Source organism: Eurypyga helias, unplaced genomic scaffold, assembly GCF_000690775.1.
Source record: "Eurypyga helias isolate BGI_N326 unplaced genomic scaffold, ASM69077v1 scaffold29792, whole genome shotgun sequence".
Lineage (NCBI taxonomy): Eukaryota > Metazoa > Chordata > Aves > Eurypygiformes > Eurypygidae > Eurypyga > Eurypyga helias.
Genome location: NW_010234545.1, coordinates 225 through 26770, shown reverse-complemented (window position 1 = coordinate 26770; position 26546 = coordinate 225). Strand labels below are relative to the sequence as shown.

The window sequence follows — 26546 nt, the reverse complement described above, 5'->3', positions numbered from 1 at the left end:
GTAGGGAACTTCGAGGGACAGCTTAAAGATCACACAAATAATGTGAAGTTGAATGTATTAGAAAAAAAAACCCAAAGCCACAGAAATCTAATCAAGTCATATTTCTTATTCTGACCAGAATCTACAAGGATGAGACTACACATCACTTCTATCCTCATTGCTTTATTCTCCCTGACTGAAGAGTACAAATTTCCTGTTATAACTGAAAATGAAGCAGCAGTCTGTCAGCACCTCAGATTCGTTTGAAATTTAATCTTATGACTGACTGACCTCCTCACATTCATTCCTACCAACTATATTATTTTCTGTTGTGCCCATGGCAAACGTTGACATCATCAGATTCAGTGTGGGTGTATTTTCAAAACCAGTGAAACTGTATTTCAGCCACACACTCTATAACAGCAATTCTTTAAAATTATAGATCTAGGTACATCTTTTTTTTTGCAAAACTGCCAATCTAGGTAGATCTTACAAATCTAGGTACAGTTTGAGCATCGAATAAACTCCTAAATAAGGAAAGAAAGAAAAGAACAGAAACATTCCTAAAGGTACTGCTTTATAAACCACTCAAAAAAATGGAACTTATTAGCTAAGCCTCTTTGGGATGGTTCATGAAACACAGAGCACAAGGAAAAGGAAAGTTTCTGTTAAAATGGGCAAAAAAGGAAAGAAGTTAAATCACTAGAAGGGGAAGAGAGCTGCTGCTTTGAAGTATCATGGAAGGTTCAGGAAATCACAGACACGCTTTCAGTGAGTAGTTGCAAATAAAAAAGGTACCTGAAATAATCAAAGGCAGTTGAATAAATCTTTTCTCTCAAAACGTTTCGAATAGTTGCATTTGGAACCACATCAGCATGCAGCAAAGACAACCCCAGAGTCAGCAACCTAATAAGCAAAATAGTTTGAGAATGAAAACCTTGGCATTCCTAAAATGCACCACCAATGCAACACCAAACCACAGCTATTGCTGTAACTCCATTCAATTCATTGAAAAGTGTCTGTTTCAGGGCTCTTGTCAAACTGTTTGCATTATCATCAGTCTGTTCTTAAAGCTGTGACTACTGAACCAGAGAAAGTTGACGCCTTCAAGCCACAAGAAGTGAAAACAATTGATGGAGCAAAATTATCCTGAAGTGATACACTGACTGGATCCACGATGCAGGCAATTCACCATATGAAATTATCCCATGAAGTTTTCTGAAGAAAAAAAAATGGCTTTCGAGCCGAAGTGAGATTCTTGTGCTTCGAAAACAGAGGTTCAACTCTACATCATTCCAGGCTTTTAAAGGAATTTCCACCACTGGAGCCCAAGGACTAGTTAGTTATACATTTAGTGTTTGGGATTTTTGTTTGTTTTTTTTTTTCCTCTTTCTCCTTTCCCTTTGTTTATACTGACCCTCTATAACCTTATTTCTTTCACCAAGGAAGAAAAAAACCCCAAACTACTCACTTAAACCGGGGTCCAATTGCTGCCACGTGCCGATTCAAACTGCCTTTTGCCCCTCCAATGTTCAGTGAAAGAGACCGCTGGAGCAGGCTGGAGAAGATCTCTATTTGGTCAGAACTGCAGTACTTGGCTATTTCAAATCTTTGCACCAAAAACTGAGAAAGACAGAAAGACATGCTGTCCTTCCTTGGACATTTTTCATCTCAAAAACACCCCTGTTTTTTCTGTGTCAAACACCTTCATCCCACTCAATTATTACGCTCATCTCACAAGACTCTGTCTCCTGGCTCTGAGGCAGAGGGACTACCGTCATGACTCCACTCCCTTCCCGAATTAGGAGAACAAATGGTGCAGAAGAGCTTAATCACAGCGTCACAGCAGCACCACACACGTGGGACACGCAGAAGAAACACACACCTCAATCCAGATGTAATGTGGGGTCACCTCTGGCGGACAAGGCCTCGGCTGGCTTTCTTCCGAGGCTGCTAATGGATCTGCTTCTTTCTGCTCAGCGGAAAACAGGCCAACTTTCTGCTCCACTGTCATTTGCCAGGCTCCTGCCATTTCCCGCATGAACTGCAAAAAGGAAGATCAGAGTGTTTCCTGTTTCAAGAACATCATCCTATATGGAAAGCACAATCTTTCTCCATAGGGCACACAGGAATCTAATACTTCAATTAAAATTCACTGCAGTTGCAACGGAAAGGAAGAGACAGGCCTATACAACCCATCTGAAATAAAACATTTCTTTCACATCCTAAATTACCAAGGGAAGAAGGTTTCCCTCAGAAGGTCAGCTATTAAGAGAGACCAAAAGCAACAGCAGACAAGCACTGTATTTTATTGAGGAGATTGAACTTCAGACCACCTGGTGCTGTCCCTCCTTCCCCCCTACTAAAGGTTAGGGCCTCCAACCCCAGGACAGCAGAGACAAGCGTATGCCAGGTTCTCACGTGCTGCAGGACACAGTCTGGCCCATGAGCGCACGCAGCTGATGAAGCTCACGGCATGAAGATGGCACATAATTCACTTCTGCTGAAGCTGCTCTAGGGAGTAGCACCCTCTGGTAGAAAGGAGGCCCAGCAACCAAGGGTGCTTATCTGATCTCCCCATCAAGACACAAAGACACTTCCCAGAAGCCTGGAAGGAAAACTGATGCTTAGGAAGTTGGACGATGACATGTGAACTGATCTAAGTAAATTGAGATTGATGACTATGTCCAACAAGTGAGACATTTAGTGCTCCCTAACTGGAGCACTTACCAGGGACAGCTTTCTCAGCTGTGAGTGGACTGTCCCTACACCACAATGAGTTGCTTTACTACTATTAGATTCATTCCCACCTCACAAAATACAGCTGGTCTAGCCTGTTGCAGGATTAGGACACTTGCAAAATCTATTTTTTATGCAAGGGTGCAACGTCAGATACCAGAGGCTCTGACTGATGAGCAGGGACGATGAGTTGTATTTGGTTTAGAACACCACTCTGCATTGTGGTAGTTCAGAACCTCATTCAGCAGCAGCTCAGGCATCTCGGCAGCAAAGTAAGCTGCACAACTGACATTCTAAGAGCTTTCCTTTGCTGTATCGTTCTTGCTGCTGGGAGAAATCCATTTCCCACTGTTCACTTAGTGAGGGTGCTTAGACTTCCAACAACACCTGAACAGAGCTTTCCTGTCAGGCTAAAGTGATTAACAATGCATTTAACAACCTCTCAAAATTGTCTCTCTTCCCCCCTTGCAGGGGCATAGAAAGAGTTGTTAAACAGCTTCCTACCGGCACTTCTATTCCATTCTTGGCAGCAAGCAGCCACTCCCAGCAAGCAATTGCTGTTTCCATGCCATGTTCATTGAACATTCGCAGGGGTCCCCAACACAGATGATGAAGGAGCTGGGGATCACAGTCTGAAAACAAACATTCACTCAGATTTCTCCAACAGAATAAATAAATGCTTTTCCTATCAGCATGAAATTGGTGTACACAGTATGTAATAATCAATTCCTAATGAATAGCTTCTAGGTTAAGAAGGCTTTTCCCAAATATAAGCCTAACTGAAAAAACTCAAAGCACAGTTTTGCTTCAAGTTGAGGAGTATTGGGTTTGTATATGGATATTTTTGTAGTTTATTACTTTTGGCATTCACAGCCAGAACAGAAAGCAGAACGTCCATTTGTTTTTCATTACCTTTGCTGCTTATTAGCAGAGCAGTCAGCTTAAACATGGCCTGAGTGTAGAATTCAGTGTGGCCTGATTCAAGAGCATCATTCAGCTCTTTGACCATCAGTTTATTCAGGTCAGATGTTCGTCCTGTAGCATTTGAGAACTGAATCATTCCAGAAACCTGTAGAATATGATGGGTTTTTCAACAGAGAACAGTATTGTTAGCAATCCAGTTTGGTATTGGTCATGTGCTGATTAAGGAACAGAGACATCTTTTACTACTTTGCTAAATCTTTAGTTTTATCTGCAATGCAAGAATTTTCTGCAAGACCAACAGTAAAATGATCTGTTTAATAACCTAGGAAAGTTACACCCTTTATCCTGAAGGAATTTACTTTCGAGTGTGTGCTTAAAATAACATAGAACCATACAATAGTTTAGGTTGGAAGGGACACCATCCCCTGAAAAGCCATGCCAGAGCTTCTGGAACTCCACACTCCTGAGAAATCCTGCGCTTACCTCTCCTGCATAGCGGTTGCGCAAGTTAAGAGAAGCCATGAAGTTGGAGTAGTCCTTCTTCACACAAGTGGGTCTTTCAGTTAGCTGGGTTGCCTACGACCAGACCACATACAGGTGTTTATACTGTTCATATCCACCATTTCTTCTTTTCTTTTTATACCTTCACGTACGCTTGAAGTTTAGTTTTCCATAAGCTTATAATCAGAACAGTATCAGGACTACTGGTACAACAGCACCAGGACTGATTAAATGTAAATAAGGAACATGTGCATTTATTCCATGGATACAGTATGAAATACACACATATCTGGATATACTTTTTGAAAGATCAAAACCAAAGCATAAGAAGAGTACAGTCTCTGGGAATGCGGCTCCCTTCATGAACAGGTAAGGAAGAAGACAGAAGAGGGGATGTGATCTTGGTTCTGCCCTCTCCCTGCAACAGCTTGCTGAACTGAGAGTAATGCAGAGGAGAGAATACTTGGTTCCTGTCTTTAAAAAGTGCACTAGTAATCCACGTTTCCCTTTGCAGAAGCACTCAGGAATTTGTGACTCAGAGGTTTCTACTCAAAACCAATAGTTCCTTATACTGTAAAATGACTGTTTGAGGATTTAATACTAAATACAAGGCCAGCAAACCCACCAAAAATCCAACACTCCCACAGTGCTTTGCTTCAGCACTGGCTTCAATGGCTACCATGACTCAGCAATGGACAAACTTTTGAGAACTACGCTTACTACATGCCTTGGGTATAAAATCTGGGTACCATCATGTCTGCATTAGCGACATCCAGCCCGTGGGAATAAAGCAAACCAAATCGCTAGCAACCTGAAAGCTTTCTGAAAGGGCTTTTGTCATGTGGCTGACATGCAGGAAGGCCCCAATTAAGCAAAAACACTGTTAACATATTAAGAAAATGAGAAAGTTGTTTCTCTCATTTCCTTTACAGTTGTGAAGTTCCTAGTTTCGTCCAGCAGAGTCTTTATTCTGTCACGTTTTTTCACCTTGCCCCTTTAGGGAACTACGTGACCGCCTTCCCGAGTCTCTCTGTCCTGACTGCATTTAGTGACTAGCGCTGCCCAGGACGACAACAGCAACAGAGAACCAAGAGGAAATGCTACTAAGGCTAGGCGTGGAGGCAGTGTCAGAGCTGCTGCTAGAAAACAAGCTGGCTGATGATACCACAGATTCTACTGGATGATCTTCCAGGAGATCAGAAATCACATTTACAAGCGAGAAAAAACATGAACTGTAAAAAACTGCACATAACTGCATGAACTGTTCAGTGCAAAAGCCTGTTTGAGTGAACCTGTGTAAAACTCAGAGCAAATGTCACCCAACACTCACCTACACTACGATGGTAGAAAGCAGCTCATTTCAGCCTAACACAAAGACGTTACTTTCAAAACATTAAAAATCATCTCTAGAAACCCGTTAAACCGTATTGGATACAGTTTTATTTTTTTGCTTGTTACCATCTTAGTGTTTTACAGAACATCATGATTGGCAGATACCTTGAGTTGAGATGGGAAGGTAAGGTATCTTCCTGGGCAATGCTCAAGTGCGATGCCAAAGGTGATTTAGAAAATCTGTATAATGTGGCTACACTGAATGTTATAAAATTAGCACGACAGCTACAGAGGGGCACAAATGAACCAACAAGAATTGTGGCCAATACTCACGCCCAGAGTTGTGTTCTGTCTGTTGTAGCCTGCAAAGTGCAAAACACTTTCTGTAGCCATAGCCAGTCCTGTGTGCTGGGACAAACCCGATACCCAGTTCTGATGCTTGTTTAGGTACTCCTGACAGGGAGGAAAACAACACCAAGGAAGTGTTTGTTGGAAAACTCCTGTGTTTTTCAAAACAAGGAAGCGCATCACCACCTGCCACATCATCACAAACTACCAGAAACTTAATTACACACATACCTGACAACAAACAGACTGTCTCTACTCATCCCTTTTAGGCATGTTCCCTTGGCAATAAGAAATTCTGAATGTTCTCCTAAACACTTAAAGAGTAGGACTCATTCAATTTTGTAAAGGGATACAGTTACCACGATAGATCCACGATAGTTACCACAATAGACCCACGATAGACACTTGAAGGCTGAGGTCGTCTTTAAAAAGAATCACATTTCACAAAAAGAACCTTATGAAAGGAAGTGCTTTGCACTCCATGGATGAAGGGAATGTGATTAGTTATCCTTTCACATTCAGCATAAAATTCCTTGAGTTTCTTTTTTTTTTTTTTTTTAGGGAAGGAAATACAAACTTCAGGTAGATTTGCAGTGTCCAAGGTCTTGAGCCTCCCCAGAAACTCTGTTATCAGCACTAGGTTAGGCATCTCTAGAGAGAATACTAGTCTGACCTGGACTGTGTACTTCCTTCAGCTACTCATCAAGGATTAACAGAGACCTGCATTTTACTATAGTGAGACTTCGGGTTTACATAAAAGGTATTTTATTTAATGAATATAGCATAAATAGTATTTCATAATCTTTGCTTGTGGTCTTGTGACTGCTTTCTACTGAACTCTGCCACATGTGAGCGTTTACTACACCCACACTCTAATTAAAGTCTGTAGTTTACAGTGGTCTCGTATATTAGTAGTGTTTCTCTGTAACTTAAAAAAACCCCAAAAGACAGAAAAAAACATCCTCCCAAGAGGGTACTAAGTTCTACATTCCGATCCAACGTTTCAGTCCAGCTGACATTTTCAGCTTATGTGCCAGCATTAAACAAACTCTGCACGGCAGATGATTCTCTTATACCAAATTCTGACTTTCAAAGTAAATCCAGGATGATCAACTGTTTACAAACCTGTTATTTTCAAGATACTTAGGTTTGGACTATATCAAAAGTCACATCAAATCATAACTTCTAATTATCCTCTTCCAATGCTATAAAGGAAATCTTAGAGCAACAGAATATTTAAAATTATTCCTGAATAGGCTGACAAATAAAAGATACACATAATTTAATTCTGAAGATCTGCAAAAACCAAATTTTGACTGAAGCAGGCCCACTACCTGTAGGTGAGATTTTGTAACAGAGGGAGCCCATTTCATTGCTTCTTGCAGAATCATCCCACAGCGTGCAGCAAAGTCCTTGACTATACTCTATAATTAGAAAGCACGGAAACCATCAGTAAAATACAGGACATTTAACAAGAGGCACGGGTTTTAATGGTGTAAGAAGTGACTTAAGGAGTAAGACAGGTTGCAGCAACATGACACAGTTAACATTTTCTGTAACAATTAAATATACCCTTGAGAAGCAACGAGCTGTCACACTTCAAGTGAAATAAGAAGATGCAGGAAAATGTAAATCACAAATGTCATATTCTATTAGAAAAATGCTTATCTAGGGAAGTATTTCAAAAAAGGGAACATTCAGAGCAGCTCACTAATTTATCTCCAAGAAACTAGGAAAAAAAAAAAATCAGGCATTATTTAGCTCTTTGGTAAATCAAGGAGGACCACCTACCTCTCTGGCTTCATGTGTGTCGGGGACGGTTATTCTATACGGAGCATCAGGAATGTCGTAGTATGGTTGGTCCTTGTGAATGTCCTAAACAAAACCAGTTATCAACTCTCAGAAAGATAAAATTCATCCTCACTTCACTTGAAGACTACTGGCAGCACTCTCCCCAAACAAGAAGCCTGATTTACCCAACTTTTTTGCTAATATATGCCCTCTAAGTCAATTTGAACAGCTCTAAAAGAAACTGCTTGTATTCCAGTTTGGGTTTTAGTATAAAAAAATTTAAAGATCCAAGTCCCTCTCCTCAACATCCAGTACAGAAGTAAAACTCGATAAAGCATTTCCATCTTCAAAAACACTAATACGCAATAAATTCAGTGTATTCATGGAAACACATGCACAGACTGCCAAGAATATACTCTGACAACCCTAACTCATAAAAAAACCAAACCCATAAACCAGAAAAACACCAAAGTTTTTTTCAAAACAGGCAGTTCAACAGCTACAACCCAGAGTTGGTAATACTGCGTTTTACTCTTGATGCTAAATTTGACTTTCTGAACCACATTTGACAACAACTTTCTAGACTAGTTTTACTACCTATGAAATAGGGCTGCAAATGCACTTACTGCTCAGAATTAAAAATTAGGGTTTTATCAATCTTAGTGATAAAAGCAAGTTCATATTAAGAACTCAGGTATCAAATAAATGGAAAACAAAGCAAATAATCAGTTCTGTGAAAGAAAAAGTAACTTACTGCACTAAGAGACAGTGACAGTGTCTGCAGAATATCTAGCATAGTCTTCAGCACAGTTCCACTCCACAGCAAGTGCGGAAACCTAAAGCAAGACAGGATTCAGAAACACAATAACCATGGAGAGCTGAGGCAGGAAATTATTTTATGGAGAAATGGAGCTGTTCAAAGAGGCAGCTATATACATCACCAGGTAAGCTCACACCCAACAAGAGCCACAAAGCTTGCCATGGCTCACAACAGCCTAGCTCAATACAGAGGCAAAAGCTCTCTAAGAACAGGCCAAGCAGAGCTGTGTCACAGGAGCTGAGGTTGCATTTACTTCATGGGCGCTTTGCTTTGCTCCGTCCACAGGAATACTAAGCAGACACAGACTTTTTAAGCAGGGGTATCACAGCCCAGGTTAAAAATACTATTGGAAGTTATTTTTCAAGGAGATATTTCAGCAGAAGTACCAGCCAAGAAATGCACTTGACCGTCATCATCAGCTGCATAAGTAATCACTAAGCAGTCCGTGTGAAAAGAGAACAGGGAAATGAACTCTATACTCACTTGTCTACCAGACCAGACAAGTATTTGTCTGCAACTCTCCTGATCCTCTTGTGAATGTGGTTAAAATTCACCAACAAGAACTGAGCATGCCTCTCCAGCTCTTCTTCATTCTCCTTAGTTTTAGGCTAAAAAGCATGCCAAAAAGAACTATGAGGCTCTTAAGGAAAAAGACAAGCACTCTTTCATAAACTGAAATGAGAACATTTATACAAATTCAAAATTTTAGTTTCCATGTGACCTACTTTATCAGCCATCATTGACAGGAAAGCTTCAAACACCTTATCAGCAACAGCTATCACACACTGCATCATGCCTGAGGAATTGAGAGAAGTGACAGGTTTGATTGCCAGAATTAAGTTGCTCTATAAACCATGTTTAACCTTTAAAGTCTCTATGCCTACTCAGCCAACACTGAACCAAGCTGTTCCAGACCAAACCCAGCGTTCTTGGCAAGAATAAAGCAATAGCAATCTAGCGGAAGTGATTAATTTTGTTATATAGTTGCTTGATTTGTTTTAGTTTTGCATGCCTGGAGATGAATTCCTAGTATCTCAAGCTGCAAGACAGCCTAGACAGGTAATCTTACCAGATTTGTCTTTTTGAATTGCTTTATCCTCAAAATAGCAAAACATGACTTGGAAGCGATCTTGATCAGTTGAACGCAACACCCTAGGAAAAAAAGAGTTGTGGGGGTTGGCTTGTTAGGGTTTTCTGTTTTAGTGGGGTTTTGTTTCCTTTTCTTCTAACCATCTTCAACACAAATCTATGTACTCTGATGCCACAGTACACACCACACATGCGGTCACTGTTCATTGCATGATCATTTTAAGTCTCCACTAAGTGTGACATAGCTATTTGTTTCTACATTCAACTAACAGGGTTCAGACCATAAAATGCCTGTTTGTTACTGAAAGAATAACTTTCACACCTCAGGAGTGCAAAACCTGATGATGACACACTTCTACAATCACGGCGAACATGTAACAAAAATGGCCATCCCTGAGGTCAGGCGTTGTCAAGGCAAAAATGGGCTGGGGAAGTTTCCTCCCACTTTCCCCACCGCTAGACCTCCACCTCAGCTTTCAGCTATCCACTACTTGGAAGAGCAGTAATAAATAACATTTTTAAAGAAAAAGAAAAGTCTGAAATCAGTATGTTTGATTAGTAAAACCTAACACACACTACTGAGGGGAAAAAAAGTACACTGCAAAAAAATTTCTCAGCTCCTACATTACATTAAGCTCACAGAATAGGCAAGTGTCTACACTGTCCTTCAGAGGTACAAGCACAGGGCTGTGCAGAGGATACATTACACTTAGAATCATAGAATGGTTTGGGTTGGAAGGGACCTTAAAGATCATCTAGTTCCAACCAACCTTGCAAGACATTCCTCTGAAGAACCCTTTTGCCCATATTCTAGTAGTTCCTACAGACAGGAGATCTCATTTTTCAGGCCCTACTATATTATTCCATCCTTTTTATCTACCCTGAAGGCATTTTTGCACAGATGAATTCCCAGTCTTGGAATCTTCCATTGAGTAATGTGACTCAAAATACTGATTCTCATTTATCTTGGTGTCTGCAAATTCTGACTTGAACATACAGTTTTAAATTTTTTTTCTTTTTAAATTCATTAGTGAAAAAAGTATATATGTACCTCATATACTCTAGGCGGTAAACAGAAAGGAGATAGGTAGACATGGCAAAGTCCAACTTATTGATCAACGCTGACACTTCTGGAGGAGGATCCAAGAGATTTATTATGGTACTCCGCAATTCATTTAATTCAGCCTAGAGACGAATACATGAAATTATCTGAAGTGGGAGTACTGTATTCGTTTGTGTTCTGAAAACATTTGCTTTCAGCCATTTCCCTGTTTACTTTTTAACCTTTGCAACAATATGCCAGGATGCTTCTGTCTGCAGACCAAGACCAACCTGCTCTGACTCAGCAAGTCACAATTCTTCAAATACAGAATTAAAGAGAACTAAACACCGGAGTCAAGGTCCCTGCTGCAGTAACTGTTAGTTTCCATGCAGTTATACTAATGAAGAAACACTATCCCTACACTAAATGCACAAAGTTATCAACATCAACACTGTGCAGCTTCTGAAACTCCATGGGTCTGTCGTGCCATCCTTTGATGTCACAGAGCTGAGTATCTAGGCACGGTGCAGATTTCCGTGTTGTTTGAGAGTGAGACAAAGACATTGTACAAGCTGCAACTCTTCAGACCACTTTACACTGCTGCCACAAGTCGTCCTCAGGTAAAACCTACCGTGCAAACGTTAGGGAGAGAGTATAGCAGTACCAAGTCAGAGGGTAAGAAGGGGAAAAGTCCACTTAATACTGCTTTGAAAGCCTGAATGTGTTCTTTCCTTCCAAAGACCAATGGTTTTTTGGTTGGTTGGTTGATTGGTTGGGTTTTTTGTTATTTGGTTTTGCCTTTTTTTTTTTTTTAACAGTGCAAGTTGATACAAAATGGATGAAAAAATCATTAAAAGGCTTCCTCCTCCACAAAGACTTGGTTGCTACAGCTAAACGAAGACAGTGTAGCTACCTACCCTGCTTCTCGTTTAACCCAGGCATTACGGAATGAGATTAATAGAAGAAATTAATTCTTACAGAAGTCACAGTGTCATTCTTCATGGCTGAATTGTACTGAAGAACAGATCGAAGTGGTTCTTTGCTGGGAAATGTGAGTAATGGAGACTTGGTGGCAATTTCACACACACCTTCGTACCATTCCTCTGGCCAGAGACCTGGAGTACAAGTATAATGAGGAGGGTGGAGTGGAGGAGTAAAACAGCGTTAAGATTCACAAAGTTAAGCAGCATTATCAAGCTTTGCAATTCTCCCTGTGGGCAATTTTCGAGCACTTAAGCACACTCAATCCAAACTCAGTAAACACAGTTAGGTAATTCCAAGTGAAGATTCTCACTGGATAAGAAATTTCTGCTTGAGTACTACCGTACCCCATGTGTCTGATCTTCCAGTTCAGGAACTTCACTCTCAAAACTCACCTCACTTAGAAAAAAACAAAGTACAAGTTGTACCACGCTGAATCTCAGTGTAACAAGACGTACAGAAATCCTCACAGAGAACTGCCATGTAAGCTGTTTGCTTTGTAAGGTCTTTATGCCTGTAATTTTTCTTCAGCTGACTGTGAATGGTTTGCACACAGTTACATTTGCCAAGAGTTTAAATGCGAGCAGCAATGCCACTCTCTCAGAATTCCCCTACCTGATCCTTCCACGGCAAATCCCATCAGCACCGAATACAACCAGAAGTCACGGAACAGCTTTTGTAGCCTGGGTTTGGCCTCCTTGATGGGTGGCAAGCGTCTAGTGAGCTACCAAAGAAAAGAAAAACTAATGTCAGGAAACGGTGGGAGTTACAATAACTTAATTCCATGCTCAGGGATCAATTCATGTACCACCTTTACTATGACTAGCAAAGGTAATATTCTTTGTCATCCATGGAAATTAGTATTACATTGCTATTGTTATGTTGAAGAAAATTAGATCTTGTTACAATATCTTAAATGCTAACATTTGAGATGCCTGAACTAACAATTTCCTTTGTTTTACACAGGAATAACACCATGCTGATACAGTAACCCCTGAAGAGAATACATAATACTAGTTCACTATCAACTGCAGAGAGGAAGAGACCACACGATCCTTTGAAGTGCGTGGAAGACAATGCCATGCAGCTTTGCTGCAGTGCAAAGGAACTCAAAACCAAATAAATATTAGTCAGACACACTTCTGGTTGCTATTGTTTATTGGCTTTGTGGAAATACGTTGAGGCACCAATTGGGGATCTTTCATTGTTTGCACCCACGCACACAGTGACATCAGTTCTGGAGAATTTACTATCTAAACAAGCAAGTAAAAGGGCATTATTTTTAATGCATTTATTAAAATTCTCTGATACTTTTTGCACAAACAGCTGCTACCACTGGAGGAGCACACTTTATACTCCCAGCCGACAAGACATGCAATTAGATACGCATTTCTATAACAAAGCTCATAGTGTGTTATCCTTGAAGTGTTAGCAGCACAGCCAGTGTTTAAAAGGTGAAAGAAATGGGCCGTGTAACCACAAACTTTTATTCAACATGGATGTGTATTATTACTGTAAACTTTATTAAGGAAATGTTAGATTCCAATCTAACTTGAAGAGATTTTAACTATAGACTGATTCCCTTGAGGTATGAAAGCCAGCAGCATTTCAGTGAAACTTTATATAAAGCCAACTTCAGATCTATTTGTAAATAATCAGACAGACTTAATTTAGGAAAAGAAAACATGAAAAAAACTCTCTATTACAGTAAAATTAATGTGAGTTTAAGCTGGCAAATAGCACTATGGTATAAAGTTGCTTGTGCAGCACAGATGTTTGCACCAACATAACACCGACAGAAGAAGCCTGACCATCACAACCACAGTGGCCTCAATCATTTCCGCAGCGAGATGCCCCCTCGCCCCCCATTTCAGCACAAAATAGCAGCGACGTGGCTTTTACTAGTCATTAACAGTCAAGTTTATGTGCATGCTTGACTTTGAAACTACGCATACACGCCAGTTTGTGCTCAAAGATCTTCCCCAAAAGTGAACAAGTACCTGCTAAGCCATAAAAGCAGTTCGACAAACAACATACAATTCAGCAGAGATCACTAGGCAAGGGAGGGATTTTGGCTGACGAAGGAAGTTTAGCAGTGTTTGGTTTAGAGAATGTTTACTTTGGGAGATACACAAAAAACCAGCGTCAAAGTTCAGATTTAAACCCTGCCATTCCCCTTTACTTGAGCTATTCAACACATCCTTTCCGTACAGTGGCTTAAAGGTAAGCTTCGTTTACATCTTCTGTAATTTTAAGTAGATCTGATCAAAGACATATATACTGCAGAGTGGGGGAATGTTTTGCCTCTGTAAGAGCAGCTAAGCAATTTGAACACTGGTGTGGACAAAAACATGAAGCTGGGAACTACAGACAGAAAATCCTTCTATGCCAAAAGCAGAAAACATGCATCAGTGCTCACTGAACAGAGTATCTCAGCCCTCAGGGCCTGACTTCTGGGGGCGGGGGGAAAAAAAAAAGTCATGAATGTATGAAGAAACAGTAAGAAAAAGACTGACTCGAGTTGTTCAGTCACAGTGTAAAAGCCATTTTAAAAGCCCCTTCCTTGTTGCAAAAGAATTCTTTTTCTGTATGGGATAATCACCTTAAATGCTTTTAGGATTTCAGGCTAATTATTTCAGGGGGAGAGTTTCAAAAACTGAAGTTAATTCAATTCTGCTACACGTTTGGAAATATTTTCCTTTGAACACTGGTTTTATTCAGATGTAAAGGTATGTGTATCTATAATTTCCTACTACAGAACAGCTCTTTGGACTATTTGCTTATTTAAAAAAAAATCTAATCAACACTGTAGTAAGATTTTTGCTGTAACAGTGCAGTCACACTAATAGCATTTATAGTGCACACGCACATCTTTCTCCACGTTTGTTGCTAAATCCCTAGCTAAATCCCTAATCCTCCTTTGTTCCATCATATTTCAGCTCTACTCTTCCAAAAATATTCCCATAAAACTCCCTTTTTTGTTGCAGCTACAGAATGTCTGGTTTTTAAATTCTTCAATACACCTCAGTCTTCTGGTCTGCTCCTTCAGTGGCTGCCTAGCCCCTCCTCCTACCAAGCTCGAATCTTCAAGCTTATCTTCATATCGTATTTTTAGCATACAGTAGGGACACAGTTAGTACACATTTTAAGTGTTACAGGTTTATAAATAAAGAGTCCTGCATATTTTAGGTCATGAGTTTGTTACTGCTGAAATATGCCAATGACGACTTCCATGGGAGGAGGTCAACCCATTCTTTGGCAGGCTGGAGGATTATGTAAGCAAAACCAATTACCAGTAAAACAGATTTACCCATCTAACCGAGCTCTCTACTGCCAAAAAAAAAAAAAAAACCAACACCCAAGCAAAAAAAAACAAACACCACCAACATGCTGTCAAATAAGGTAACTACAGACCTTCTACTGTGAGAGAATTCAGCGTGGACCCAAAATTAGGGAATAAGTAACTAAAATTCAATTACTTTACGCCCTCTCAACTGTGTGATGTTGTCTTCCAGGTTCTGACCCGTCAGAATGAAGTTTCTATTTCCTTTGCTGGCCCTTGCTCTCATCATAACCTCCGCATTTTGTGGAGTCAAGGACTTCACTGAGCATTTCGAAAGCCTTAGAGACACACAGCAACATGAAAACGGAACGTACGACATGCCAAACTTGCCACCTGAGTTCCACAGAGAAAACACTATCACTAATGACTTGATTCCTGAGGAGGAGGAGGAGGAAGACTACCTAGATCTCGACAGGATACTGGGGGAAGATGACTACAGTGACGTTATTGATGCTGGGCCATACATGATTTCTGAAATTCAGCAAGGAAATATTCTTGAACTATTCCAAGGTAAAACCAGAATCCAGCGCCTCAATATCCTCAACGCAAACTTTGGCTTCAGCCTTTACCGCAGCGTGGCAGACAAAGCCAACTCCTCAGACAATATTCTCATGGCTCCTGTTGGCATTTCCACTGCAATGGCTATGATTTCTTTGGGTCTGAAGGGCCAAACTCAGCAGGGAGTATTGTCTGTTCTTGGCTTTCAAGACTTCATCAACGCCAGCACCAAATACGAGCTCATGACTGTTCACAATCTCTTCCGCAAACTCACTCATCGGCTCTTCAGGCGCAATTTTGGTTATACACTGAGGTCTGTCAATGACCTTTATATTCAGAAGGACTTTTCCATTCTGAATGATTTCAGAAACAATATGAAAACATACTATTTTGCTGATGCCCAACCAGCTGATTTTTCAGATCCGAACTTCATAACCAAAACGAATGAACGCATCTTGAAGCTGACCAAAGGATTAATAAAGGAAGCTCTTGTGAACGTAAACCCTACAACACTGATGATGATACTTAACTGTCTTTACTTTAAAGGTAAGAATCTGCTATTTCAATCTTAGCAATGGATTTTCTCAGTTTGCAATTCACTGTGTACTGCAGGAAAAATCCTAGACTGAACTTCAGTCTACAGTTCAAAAGAGCCTACTGACTCCCTTATGAAGAAGAATCTTTATTATTAGCCCATTTTTGCATCAGTGTTCCAGTCATGGCCTGAGGTTAATGGGTATTGTACAAATACAGCAAATGCTTATTACATCCAAAACCTTATCATCTGAAAGTGAGACTAAAAAAAGCCCATATGAATGCAGAATAGCCTCAGAAATCTTGAACTTTGCAGGACTCTCAGATGGTGAGGTATTATTTCATATGCAAGTTACTAGTCACATTCAGTCCTGCTTAAAGCTGGACTTCACTGAAATGGTACAGGTTGCTTTCCATTAAAACACTTAACATTCCTGTAGCATTTAGGATTAACATGAATGACTATAAAGAATTTCAGCTTAGACTATGTATTTTTTAATATGACCATAGTATGAGCCTTGTCAACAAGCCTATACAGGGGACTGCAGAGAATAACCAAAGCAGTATTTTTCTAAAACTAAAACCAAATGCATTCACTAACTGGAGTACTTCCATTAATTCAGCATGAACTATCTGCTGACAGGGGCTCCTACACGCTTTCAGTTAAACAGGCCTGAAGTAAATTCTGTACAATGTATTATTATAAATCTTATTTGCAGTTTCTTTACATTTAAACTAAGAGTCTGCGGGGAGTTTTCATTATCAGTTATCTGCCTCCGGTTGAAAGTTTGGTTAATTTTTCAACCAACTTTTAAAATGGTATTAAATGTGCAAAAAGTGGGAGGTACCAATGAAAGAGGAACTGGGGGGGTGGTGGAAGTAATCTGTTACTAAGATGAAATAGATGAAGGTGACATAAAACACTGGTAAGGAAAGACAGATTAGTACAAAAGGGATACCTGTGTTTGGAAGTACAACATACTCCTTTCCATAATTTACATAGGATTTTCTTTTTTCCAATTATACCCTTGCTTCCTGTAAACAAATGCTGAAGGGGTCTCTTACACCTGCCGTCTCAGCATTTGATTGTAGGAACACCATTCCTGTAAGTTTATGAAAAGTACCTTTTCCCACTCATTTGCAAGCCATTACTTCCTTGAATAATGCCACTTGTCTCTTTAAAAGATCAGAAGCTGTCACTACCATAAAATCCAAATAACCCCTTATTCTGAAGTAGCATCCAACAGGGACTTATTTGTATCCCTGAGTACCTCTCTGATGATCACATCATATTAAATATGTGGCTTTACTGTCCATTAGACCATCCTAAAAAAGAGGGGTATGCAAAGTAAAACAGATACATTACATTTTGAAAATTTGGTCAAATTTAAAATACCTTTTTGTTTTCCTCAGAAATTATTTAATATTTGTGCTATCTCAAAATAATAAAACCACCAAAGATTAAATAGCTTCAGTATTGGAACTCGTGAGTCATCAAGACCAAAAAGATTTTTGGCTTTTTCTTCTCCCCATGGAGTCCTGCTAGTCCAAATTTCCTTGGTGCTGTCTGCTGAAGGCTGTAACCTCTAACCCCCAAAAGCAAAAAGATCAATTCTGTGTTGCTGCCTTCCATTCTTTTGTCTTGCAGTGTCAGTCTCTTGGCAGTTCTATTTCGAGTGGAACTGAGCTTTTTAAAAGCGAGTTCTGCTCCTGGGTTTCCTAGCTCCCCCACTAGTCCTAGACATGATAACTTTTGTCCACATCTCTCCATTTACAATATTTACACTGTCTGTATCACTGCAGACAAGCTCTGCTGAGCCCTCACAGGGGTAAGAAACCTTTGAGTATTCTCAGGTACACGGAGTTACTCAGTACAAGTGATACTGAGTAACGGGACACTTGCCAAACACCATGAAGCCTCAAGCTCCTTTTATATTAAATATCATCAAGAAACTATTGGAAACTTTTCACATAGGTAAGAAGCAAGTTGTGTCGTGTACAGGTGTCCAGCCTACGTCCAACTGAGACCTACTGTCCATTCTGCAGAGGCCTGAACAACCACTCATGAGTTCCCTATCACGTAGGAGGTGGTTATTTTAGCCATGGTAGATCACAGCATCTTTTGACAACTGACAAATTTTGACAGGTCCAAAATTACTTTTCTGAGATTCTAGTCATGAATACACAAGAAGTCAATCAGCAGAGACAACATCTCCCACCACAGATGGATCTAAAAGACATCCTGGTGGGACGATCCAAAACAGGAGTCACAAAAGCCAAAGCGCCAACCGATTCTGGCTGACCATGGAAGACGACGTGCCTCACGATGGTGACAGTATTTTACTCCACGACAAACACATCTGCAAAAGTGAATCCAAGAAAAAGACCCCTTTTACTAGGGACAGCTGATAAATGTCTCCCATTCCTCAGGTGACAACAGTGCTCCTGAAGCTGCCCTGGCCCCCGGCAGCTCCGTGTCTTTATCTACTGGCACCTGTGAGCTCTGCTCCCTGCAGAACAGCCAGATTCTTCCCGAGAAGTGAGACAATTTATTTGGGAGTAGCACAATCCATTTTATATCCCATTCCCTTTAGAATATCAACCACAGTCTGATCACTTCGCAAACTGCTCCCCATCAGCCCAACAAATGAAGAAACTATCAGAATGAAAGTTGGACCTAAGGCCTTTTTTTGTTACTTCACAGTCGATTTGGCAAAGTCACATTAAGGATCTCAGAATCACTTGCAAGGTTTTGAAAAAAAGTCCCTGATTAAGGATAAATTTGTAGTCTCTCCAGTCACAGCCACACTCTTCATGTAACTGCTTGCCAACGGTGACCTAAAATCCAGAGTTTTAACAGGAAATACCAATAACCTTATTTCCACTATAAAATTCCAGCTCTGTCTGCCCATTAAGAAAAAAATTAATGTTTTTTCCAGACCCTCAGTTCTGAAAAGAGATGAACAGCAACGCAGCTTTAAAAAAGCACATTCTATTACGCAGTCAATTAAATATTTGGGGTACCCAAAGAATTTTCACATAGAAAGATCCAAACCCCGACAGCAAAGCTTTCTGGGCTGCAAAATAGACTGAATTGTATTCTTTGGGCATAAACCTGTCAGAGGACAGGCTCACGTAGTTCTGCTGAAATCAGATCAAACTGGGTCATGGAATAAAGCAGCCAACAGCCAAACTCCTCAGGATGTCTTAACACAGAAAGTTAACTGGCTCGAGTGGACTAAGTCAAGGTAATGCCTCCAGTATAACATCCCTTACGCAAGATGAAACAGCCATTACTCAGCTTGATGTTTCTGATGCTTGAAAGAGTCTGGTTTCAAGTATCAGATCTCTCAGAAAATACAGCCGTGTCACTTGTTTTGGTAGGTGCAAAACCTGCCAAATATTCTGCACTTGTTTAAACTTTGTAATCTCTAGATTCCTTGTAGAAAAGAATTGTACATACCGAGCTCTTTCAGATCTCCAGTTTGTGTTTACCTGCTTTTGTAATTCAGAACATTCAAACCAGACAAATCTTAAGTCAGAAAGGAAGCCAGGAATTTTCAAGTCACTTTAAAACTTGTTTTCTTTGTCAGGCTTACTTGAAATCAACAATCTCCTACAGTAATTCCCACTTCACATTAATTAGATCTTAATGTAAGCTGTTATTCTGGGAATATTGTACTAAACACAGTTCTTGGGGTTTTTTTTGTTTATCTGTCTTCTGCACTGTATTAACAGGAACTTGGGAGAATAAGTTCCCAGTGGAAATGACAATGAAGAGAAGTTTCCGACTGAATGAGAAGCAAACAATAAAGGTTCCTATGATGCAGACTAAAGGGAACTTCCTAGCTGCTGCAGACCCCGAGCTGGACTGCGGTGTGATCCAGCTCCCGTTCGTGGGGAACATCAGTATGCTGATTGTACTTCCACACAAACTCTCCGGCATGAAAGCCCTAGAAAAGCAGATAACACCTCAAGTGGTGGAAAAATGGCAGAAGAGCATGACAAACAGGTATCAGCTGAAAAGTGTATCTTGTTAAAGTCCTAATGTATTTTCTTGATGAGATGAGGTAAAGAGCCCAAAAGATAATATATGATATTTTTTAATTAAAAATGTTAAACCTAAACAAAACCCCCAAAAAGATGGATTCATTGAACTAAAAATCAGGACCAGTGATCTCTCAAAATATAAATGCTGTCAAGAAGTCAAGGAGGTGGAAAATTCTAATGCGGTCCCAAAATTTTTTCTTTTAAGTGTGTAACGTAGATTTAAAGAAAAAGTTCTTACTGATAAGAGTTACACTGAGGAGGAAGATCAGGAGTATGATAATAATGGGGTATTTGTGCAGAGGAATCTCGATCACGTGGAGAGCAGCCTATGTGCGTTTCAGCACTGCATTTAACATATCTGTGTGTAAAGGCACACGCTTGGTAATCAACAGTGGACAAGACAATTATGGGAGACAGAAAAATTGTGTCTCTTGTGCAAGAGGACAGACTAGGCATTATCTGTCTTCAGACTTGACAAAAAGACAGGAAGAACCAATCTGATGTGCCATTCAAGAAGCCAACCTGTTTCTACTGTACGCAGTAAGTGACCAATCTCCCATTTGGTACTCCAGACAACCTGACAGTTCAACATTTCTTTCAAGCATATCCAACCACGTACTGAACTGCTCAAAGCCATATATCTCATGCACAAAAATCATGTAAATCTTCCTAAGTAAAATGTTACTTTGACAAACTAACAGTTTTGGGAGGGGAATTAATTTTTAAAAATGCAGCTTAAAAGTAACGATGCCCAAGTTTCAGCAAAAGCACAGTAAACAGTCCTGTACATTTCTGTGTCCTGCTTGCTGAAGACAGCAAAAAACCAAAGCACAACAGGTATGTGAACAACAGAATTATGCAAATACCCATCTCCTCAATGATGTTTCATTTTTATGTTTTACTAGAACAAGAGAAGTGGTTCTGCCTAAATTTAAGCTGGAGAAGAGTTATAACTTGATTGGTTATCTGAAATCCATGGGAATAGAAGAACTGTTCAGTGAAAAAGGCGACTACTCTGGTATATCGGATGAGAAAGTCACCATTGACAGGGTATTTACTCTTTTTATTTCCTTTCTGACTAACCTGTATCACCTGAAAACATGGCAACAAAGTAAAAGTAACTCATAGTAAGCTAAAAAAATATGTATTCTCAGCTTTCTTGGAGGACACGTGAGGGACATGGGTTTCTCTTGTCTATTCCTACAGTGAGGAACATGTTTAGTCAGATGTCAAAGGCACTAGAAGTGCTGTGGTCAGTTATGAACGGACTTATTCACACACCAAACCCTAAAGATTGCTGCCGCACAGGAGTTGCCAGCAAGAGTGTCCCAAGGGAACCACGTGCGGGACGTGGGGGGGGGGAAAGCTGCCAGCCCATCGTATGAGTATACTTACGAGAGACTCAATTTCTTTTTTGTTTGTTTCAACAGTTCAACCATCAAGGCACGATAACTGTGAATGAGGAAGGCACAGAGGCTGGAGCAATAACCAACGTCGGGTTCATGCCTCTCTCTACTCAGATTCGCTTTATTGTCGACCGCCCCTTCTTGTTTCTGATCTATGAACACCGTACCAGTTGCCTTCTGTTCATGGGCAGAGTTGTCAACCCCTCCAAGTCTTAAAAGCAGAGAAGACCTCCAACACGGTGTTATATACGGGCTGTATAATTACACACTAATATACCAGTATCATAACAGAAATTTTATTGTGATATTAGCTAATACAAAAGCCACTGGTATCAAAAGAAAATGTATTATCTACAGGTAGTTTCAACATGAATGGACTCACAGCAGTAGATAATTTGACTGCAATTTAAAATGGTTATTGCCATGCATTGATACAAGTGTATTAAAAAAAAATAATCACAAAGTAACTTACACTTTGTGTTCTACTTCAGTATATAAAATGTAATCAATAAAATATTTAGAGTATCTGGATTCCTTAACTTTAGCTTAAATTTGTGCTAGGATGTCTATTTATAATAAGTAGGAAGAAGGAAATCCTGAATACCTGACCAGTCTTAGAAAGCTAAGCCTCTCCTGGATATTTACCATAATCTAACTTGAAAAAAAGCAGGTGCCTACACGCTCTCTTTTGTTTGCATCATTTAAATACACACCGTGAACCTTACAGAGCAGTGAACCAAATAAAAGGAGATCAAAATGTCTTGGAGGAATGAAATACTAAGGCATCCACTACTTGTCTCCAACCTAACCTGTATCATTTCAATACAGTTGTATTTACACTTGCAATTCTGCATCTACTACGATTATTTGCCCCATATGCAAAGCTTTTTAGCATCACAGCCGGTGAAATATCAGTATTAGATGATGAAGGATGATGAAGAGCTGCTATCGAATAGGAAGCTCAGATGGTGCTCTCCATTCCTGTCTCACGTTGTGCTTGGTTATCAGTCCACCATGTGGGGGACAGTTTTCAGTGTTGAAGGTTCACAACATAAATCATTAACGCTCACATACACGTTATTGTTTTATCCATATTCAAAAAGAAAAGTGTATTCAAAGAGAAGCATATTCAAAGGGTTAAATATTCATGCCCTAGATTTAATTAGTTTATCAATGATTAAATGATCTGGAGGATCTGAAACATGGGGGTTTTGAGACCTAAGTAACAGGCATTATTCAATGGAAAGAGGTCAAGCAGAAAAGCAAATCAGCTACTGCTCAAAACTCATGATCTTCATATATTGTGCAAGAAAGTCAAATATTTGCTTCAACAACCATAATGTAACCATTAACTCTTGCTTCAGATTCTGGCATTATTTGACTCCATTTAAAGGTCACATTAGTTAAGAAAAATGCAGTTATCACCAGCTATTCAAGACTATCATCAATCAAAATCTGAAGCAGAAAAGTACCTCCAGAACTTGTAAATTAGGTCTTTAACAAGCATTAATCTTTCCTCAGTATGCAAGGAAAGATCCTGCTTTTGCTCAAATCAGTGCTGGCTTTACTGACAGCTGAAAAATACTACCCTCTAGAACACAGTTCTCACCACAGGACTAGCTAGTTCATTCAAGAACTGAGCAGCTGGTGAATAACAGCCATCCAAGACATCCATAACCACGTTTCTACAAAGCTGGGATCTGGCTCTTGTGACGGCCGGTGAGTTCAGGAAGAGCTTATGCAGAAACTTGTGGATGAGACATGGGAAGGAATGGTTCTCTGGTCTTTAACTGGTGTTAATTTTAGGCTCTTCTCTTTGAAGAGCTTCAGGGAAGAGGTTTGTGAGGGCAGAGTGTGAAATGATTTTTTTTTTTTCTGCTTGTACTGCATGAGCAAGTTAGGAGCGGGCATGCCCGCTGACGTGCGAAAATTCCGTTCCCCCTTTCCTCCCACTTGCTGTGCAGGAAAAATTCCACAGAAGAATTCAGCTTCAGGAGGGGAGAAAGTGACACGATGTTTTTTATCCTCTACTATGTTTAAGTGTGTCTATGGATGTTTTAGACATGATGTTTTCTGTAAAAACATTCTATGTTTTCTGTAAAAGCTACTACAGCAGTTAGGCAACTACCCCTACTGACCTGGAAACCCAGCTTGGATGTATCAATTTTTCTGTTGGAGATCTAGAATGCCTGCACACCAGTTTTTGGCTGCATCAGTAGTTACATGTTGCTAAAAAACAGTTTTTTCCACCACAAAAAGTTGTCACCCAAAACCAAAAACAGATAAGCACCAAAATAAATGAGTCTGGAATGGATATCAGTGTCCTTACAAATTTCCTAAAACGCTTTCAGCATGACAGCCAGTTCTAGGTTCAGAAGACACAGGACACTTCCCCTTTCACCCTCCTTTCTCAGCGATTCCTCCCCCAGCTCCTTTTAAGAAGCAGAATTAACTGTGCTGCCAAGCTAAGACTTATTTTTAACTCTCTTTCTATTAACTTTTGGTTTTTACTTTTCTTCTCAGGCCACAGGTATGTGCTTGTTTATCACACTGCACGACAAACGCTATTCAAAGAAGCATTCCCTGTGGTACGACTTAGATCATGGATCTCTTGAATTCATGACTAGCAACAATCTAAACTTGAATCACAGAAGATAAATTATTTTAAGAGATATGTCATTATTAAACAAATGTTTCTTATTTGAGCAAGAAATGTTATTTCACACTACTACTACGCTTACTTCTGCACCAGCTGCTAATCAATCCATCCGACCATGATGATATTTGATACATGTGAGAACCATCATTCTGTTTGCAACAACCCAATCAGTGCATACTCACCACAGCAATAACAGGAATCAGCACACCCAGATTCCCTGCGCTACTGGAGGCCTGGAAAATAAAAAAGGAAATTATCAAAACACCTACAGAAGCATTTCTAAAATACCTGCTACAGGACCTCTCTCAAGCGTCAACCATGCCTACTGTCTGTGCAAATGAAAACACACGTTGCCAATCACAGCTCTGTGTTTTGCACGCAGATGCGCACGAGGTGCACAAGAGAGCACCCCAGAAACCCACAGGACAGAGCACAACCCCGAGTCTTTCAACAAAGCTTTTCAGGTGGCTCCTCGGACTACTGAAGGGATTTCTCTCTCCCTCCAGTACAGGGCCGTCTTTGTTTGGAAGTTAGATGTTGTGCCCTGAGCTAAAGGGTGGGGGGAATATTCACTGATACCATGTCTACTCTGACGTCCAACAACAGCAGGAAAAGTGCTCACATTAAATGGGTGGCCACGGACAAGTGTCCAGTGTTGACTGAAGTCTCTCCTTTTATTACCAAAATGAAACCACAAATCACAAGTCTGTACAAAGACACCATTTGCAAGAATTTATTTAAGCAGGGGGAGCAGCCTTCTCCATTGAAATGTAAGAAACATAAGGAAAATACATGTTTCCTTTGACTTATTAGGACTTTTCTAATTACAGTCCATACAAGTGTGTTTGCTCTTGGCCAAATAGTGTTTAAGAATGGAAAACATTGACTGCACCCAGTACACTGTCTCTCGTCTCCTCTGATAAGGCAGTGATAGCACAGATATCACGCTCAGACATCTCTCTGAAGTCCTTCCCTACCTCCCATATCCCTCCACACTGGAGTTGGGAGGGAGAGAACTGTCCAGCTTCCTCCTTACAAGACAGAGACCAGGAACAGAGACCACTGGTCCCACTGGGAGAAGGCAAGGCAGACATGCAAACAGCGTACAGCTTTGCATGAAGTAGAATAAATCAGAAGGAAGCAATTGAGGAAAAATGAAAGAAAGAAGAAGAGAGAAACAAAGCCGAATAGTCTTCAGATGAAACAATAATGATATAACCCAACTAAAACACATTTTAGTTATCTCTCCTGCAGTGCCCAAGACGAAACAAAACAAAAGATGGACCCTTAAATATTTTTGAAGGGAATAAAAGAACAGCACTCAAGTCACTCTAAGGGGTAGGAACAACTGGAAAAAGTCACTATCTGGCTTTTTGCTAGCATCAGGGCAGCCCACGGCAAACAGCAAACTGCTGCAGAGTCAGATGAGAAATGCAAGCTAACTGAGATGGCCAGAACCCAGCACAAAGCACCAAGGTAGAACTGTAGAAACCTCACTTTGCTACTAGCATTTTTGTCACAAAAATGGAATATCAGCCTCTTTATGAGTACATGGCACTGAGGATGAAGAAGATGCAATGAGTTCCATCCTTGGGCATACTCGGGACACTCGTGCTAACTATCAGCAATAGCAAGAAAAAAGAGTTATCTTTCTTCCCCTCGCAGAAGCCACTTCTACATGGTTGAAAAATCTGGTTTAAAACAGACCAAATAAGCCACTGAAGCATTTTAATGGTTAGTGAGCAAACTGAAGTCCATAAAAAGGTATGCTGAGAAGCATAGGACACAGGCAAACTCTCAAAAGAAAAAAATTGCTTTTGTGTGGGAGTACAGCACGTGCAGTGTTTCACCTACTTTATCTCTTCTGGGAAGTGAAGTAACCCAGTCTTCAGAACACCTTTCATAACTTTTACTCTACACTGAGTAAAGAGTGTTCTAGTGAAAACTGCTATCAGTATCTTCATTATAAAGAAACACTGCCTCCTAGCTCAAATCCATGTGAGATCAATCACATATTTTTCCATTTGCAGGCAGCTTTAAGTCAGTGCAGCAGTTTGTCTCCCATAGTGATTCCAAAACTGAAACAGTGGAAAAATATCCCTGAAAGGAGGAGGGTGGAACCTAATTTAGAAGTGTCATTTTAGAGCACTGTTTACAATCTGGTTTTCACCATTTCAGAATCTATGATTTATCAGAATCTATAAAACCCATGGAGAGAAATTTTCCACCACAGACTTCATGAAAAGCAGATTCTAGACATGTCCTAGTTCCCTCTCAAGAGAGCAGTTGGCACCCCTGAGTAAGTGCAGTCTATCTTCAATACAAACAGTCTCATTTCAGAGGGATTTACCAAGACAGTTCACCCATCCCATAAAATGCTAAAGAAAGACCTTAGTACTATAAAAATGTAGCATACACACAACAGGGAAAAAGAGGTTGAAAAGAACCACGTCGGCAAGTCTCTTGAGCAAGCTTTTTGAATAAACTTGCTCTCTAAATAAAGCACCTGT

At 40.2% G+C, this 26546-nt stretch overlaps 2 protein-coding genes across 2 annotated transcripts in view; one reads left to right on the top strand and one right to left on the bottom strand.

Moving 5' to 3' along the window:
• Window positions 1-13384, bottom strand: part of PI4KA (phosphatidylinositol 4-kinase, catalytic, alpha) — a 30362-nt gene extending 16978 nt beyond the window's left edge. Inside the window, exons 1-18 of the mRNA XM_010146470.1 lie at window positions 13358-13384; window positions 12162-12270; window positions 11544-11680; window positions 10575-10708; window positions 9504-9586; window positions 9160-9230; window positions 8918-9042; window positions 8369-8450; window positions 7615-7698; window positions 7158-7247; window positions 5809-5928; window positions 4126-4218; window positions 3631-3787; window positions 3223-3350; window positions 1865-2023; window positions 1451-1602; window positions 778-885; window positions 1-21 (exon numbers count right to left, since the gene is read on the bottom strand). The exon at window positions 1-21 is cut by the window's left edge and continues 122 nt beyond it. Coding sequence (XP_010144772.1) covers window positions 1-21; window positions 778-885; window positions 1451-1602; window positions 1865-2023; window positions 3223-3350; window positions 3631-3787; window positions 4126-4218; window positions 5809-5928; window positions 7158-7247; window positions 7615-7698; window positions 8369-8450; window positions 8918-9042; window positions 9160-9230; window positions 9504-9586; window positions 10575-10708; window positions 11544-11680; window positions 12162-12270; window positions 13358-13384 — 1880 coding nt within the window. The remainder of the gene's footprint in view (window positions 22-777; window positions 886-1450; window positions 1603-1864; window positions 2024-3222; window positions 3351-3630; window positions 3788-4125; window positions 4219-5808; window positions 5929-7157; window positions 7248-7614; window positions 7699-8368; window positions 8451-8917; window positions 9043-9159; window positions 9231-9503; window positions 9587-10574; window positions 10709-11543; window positions 11681-12161; window positions 12271-13357) is intronic.
• Window positions 13385-13726: 342 nt separating this feature from the next.
• Window positions 13727-21908, top strand: SERPIND1 (serpin peptidase inhibitor, clade D (heparin cofactor), member 1). Its single transcript, XM_010146469.1, has 5 exons — window positions 13727-13769; window positions 15062-15933; window positions 19660-19933; window positions 20877-21021; window positions 21402-21908. Exons 2-5 carry the CDS (start codon window positions 15078-15080, stop codon window positions 21591-21593), a joined length of 1467 nt encoding a protein of 488 aa, XP_010144771.1. The 5' UTR covers window positions 13727-13769; window positions 15062-15077; the 3' UTR covers window positions 21594-21908.
• Window positions 21909-26546: the final 4638 nt, after the last annotated feature.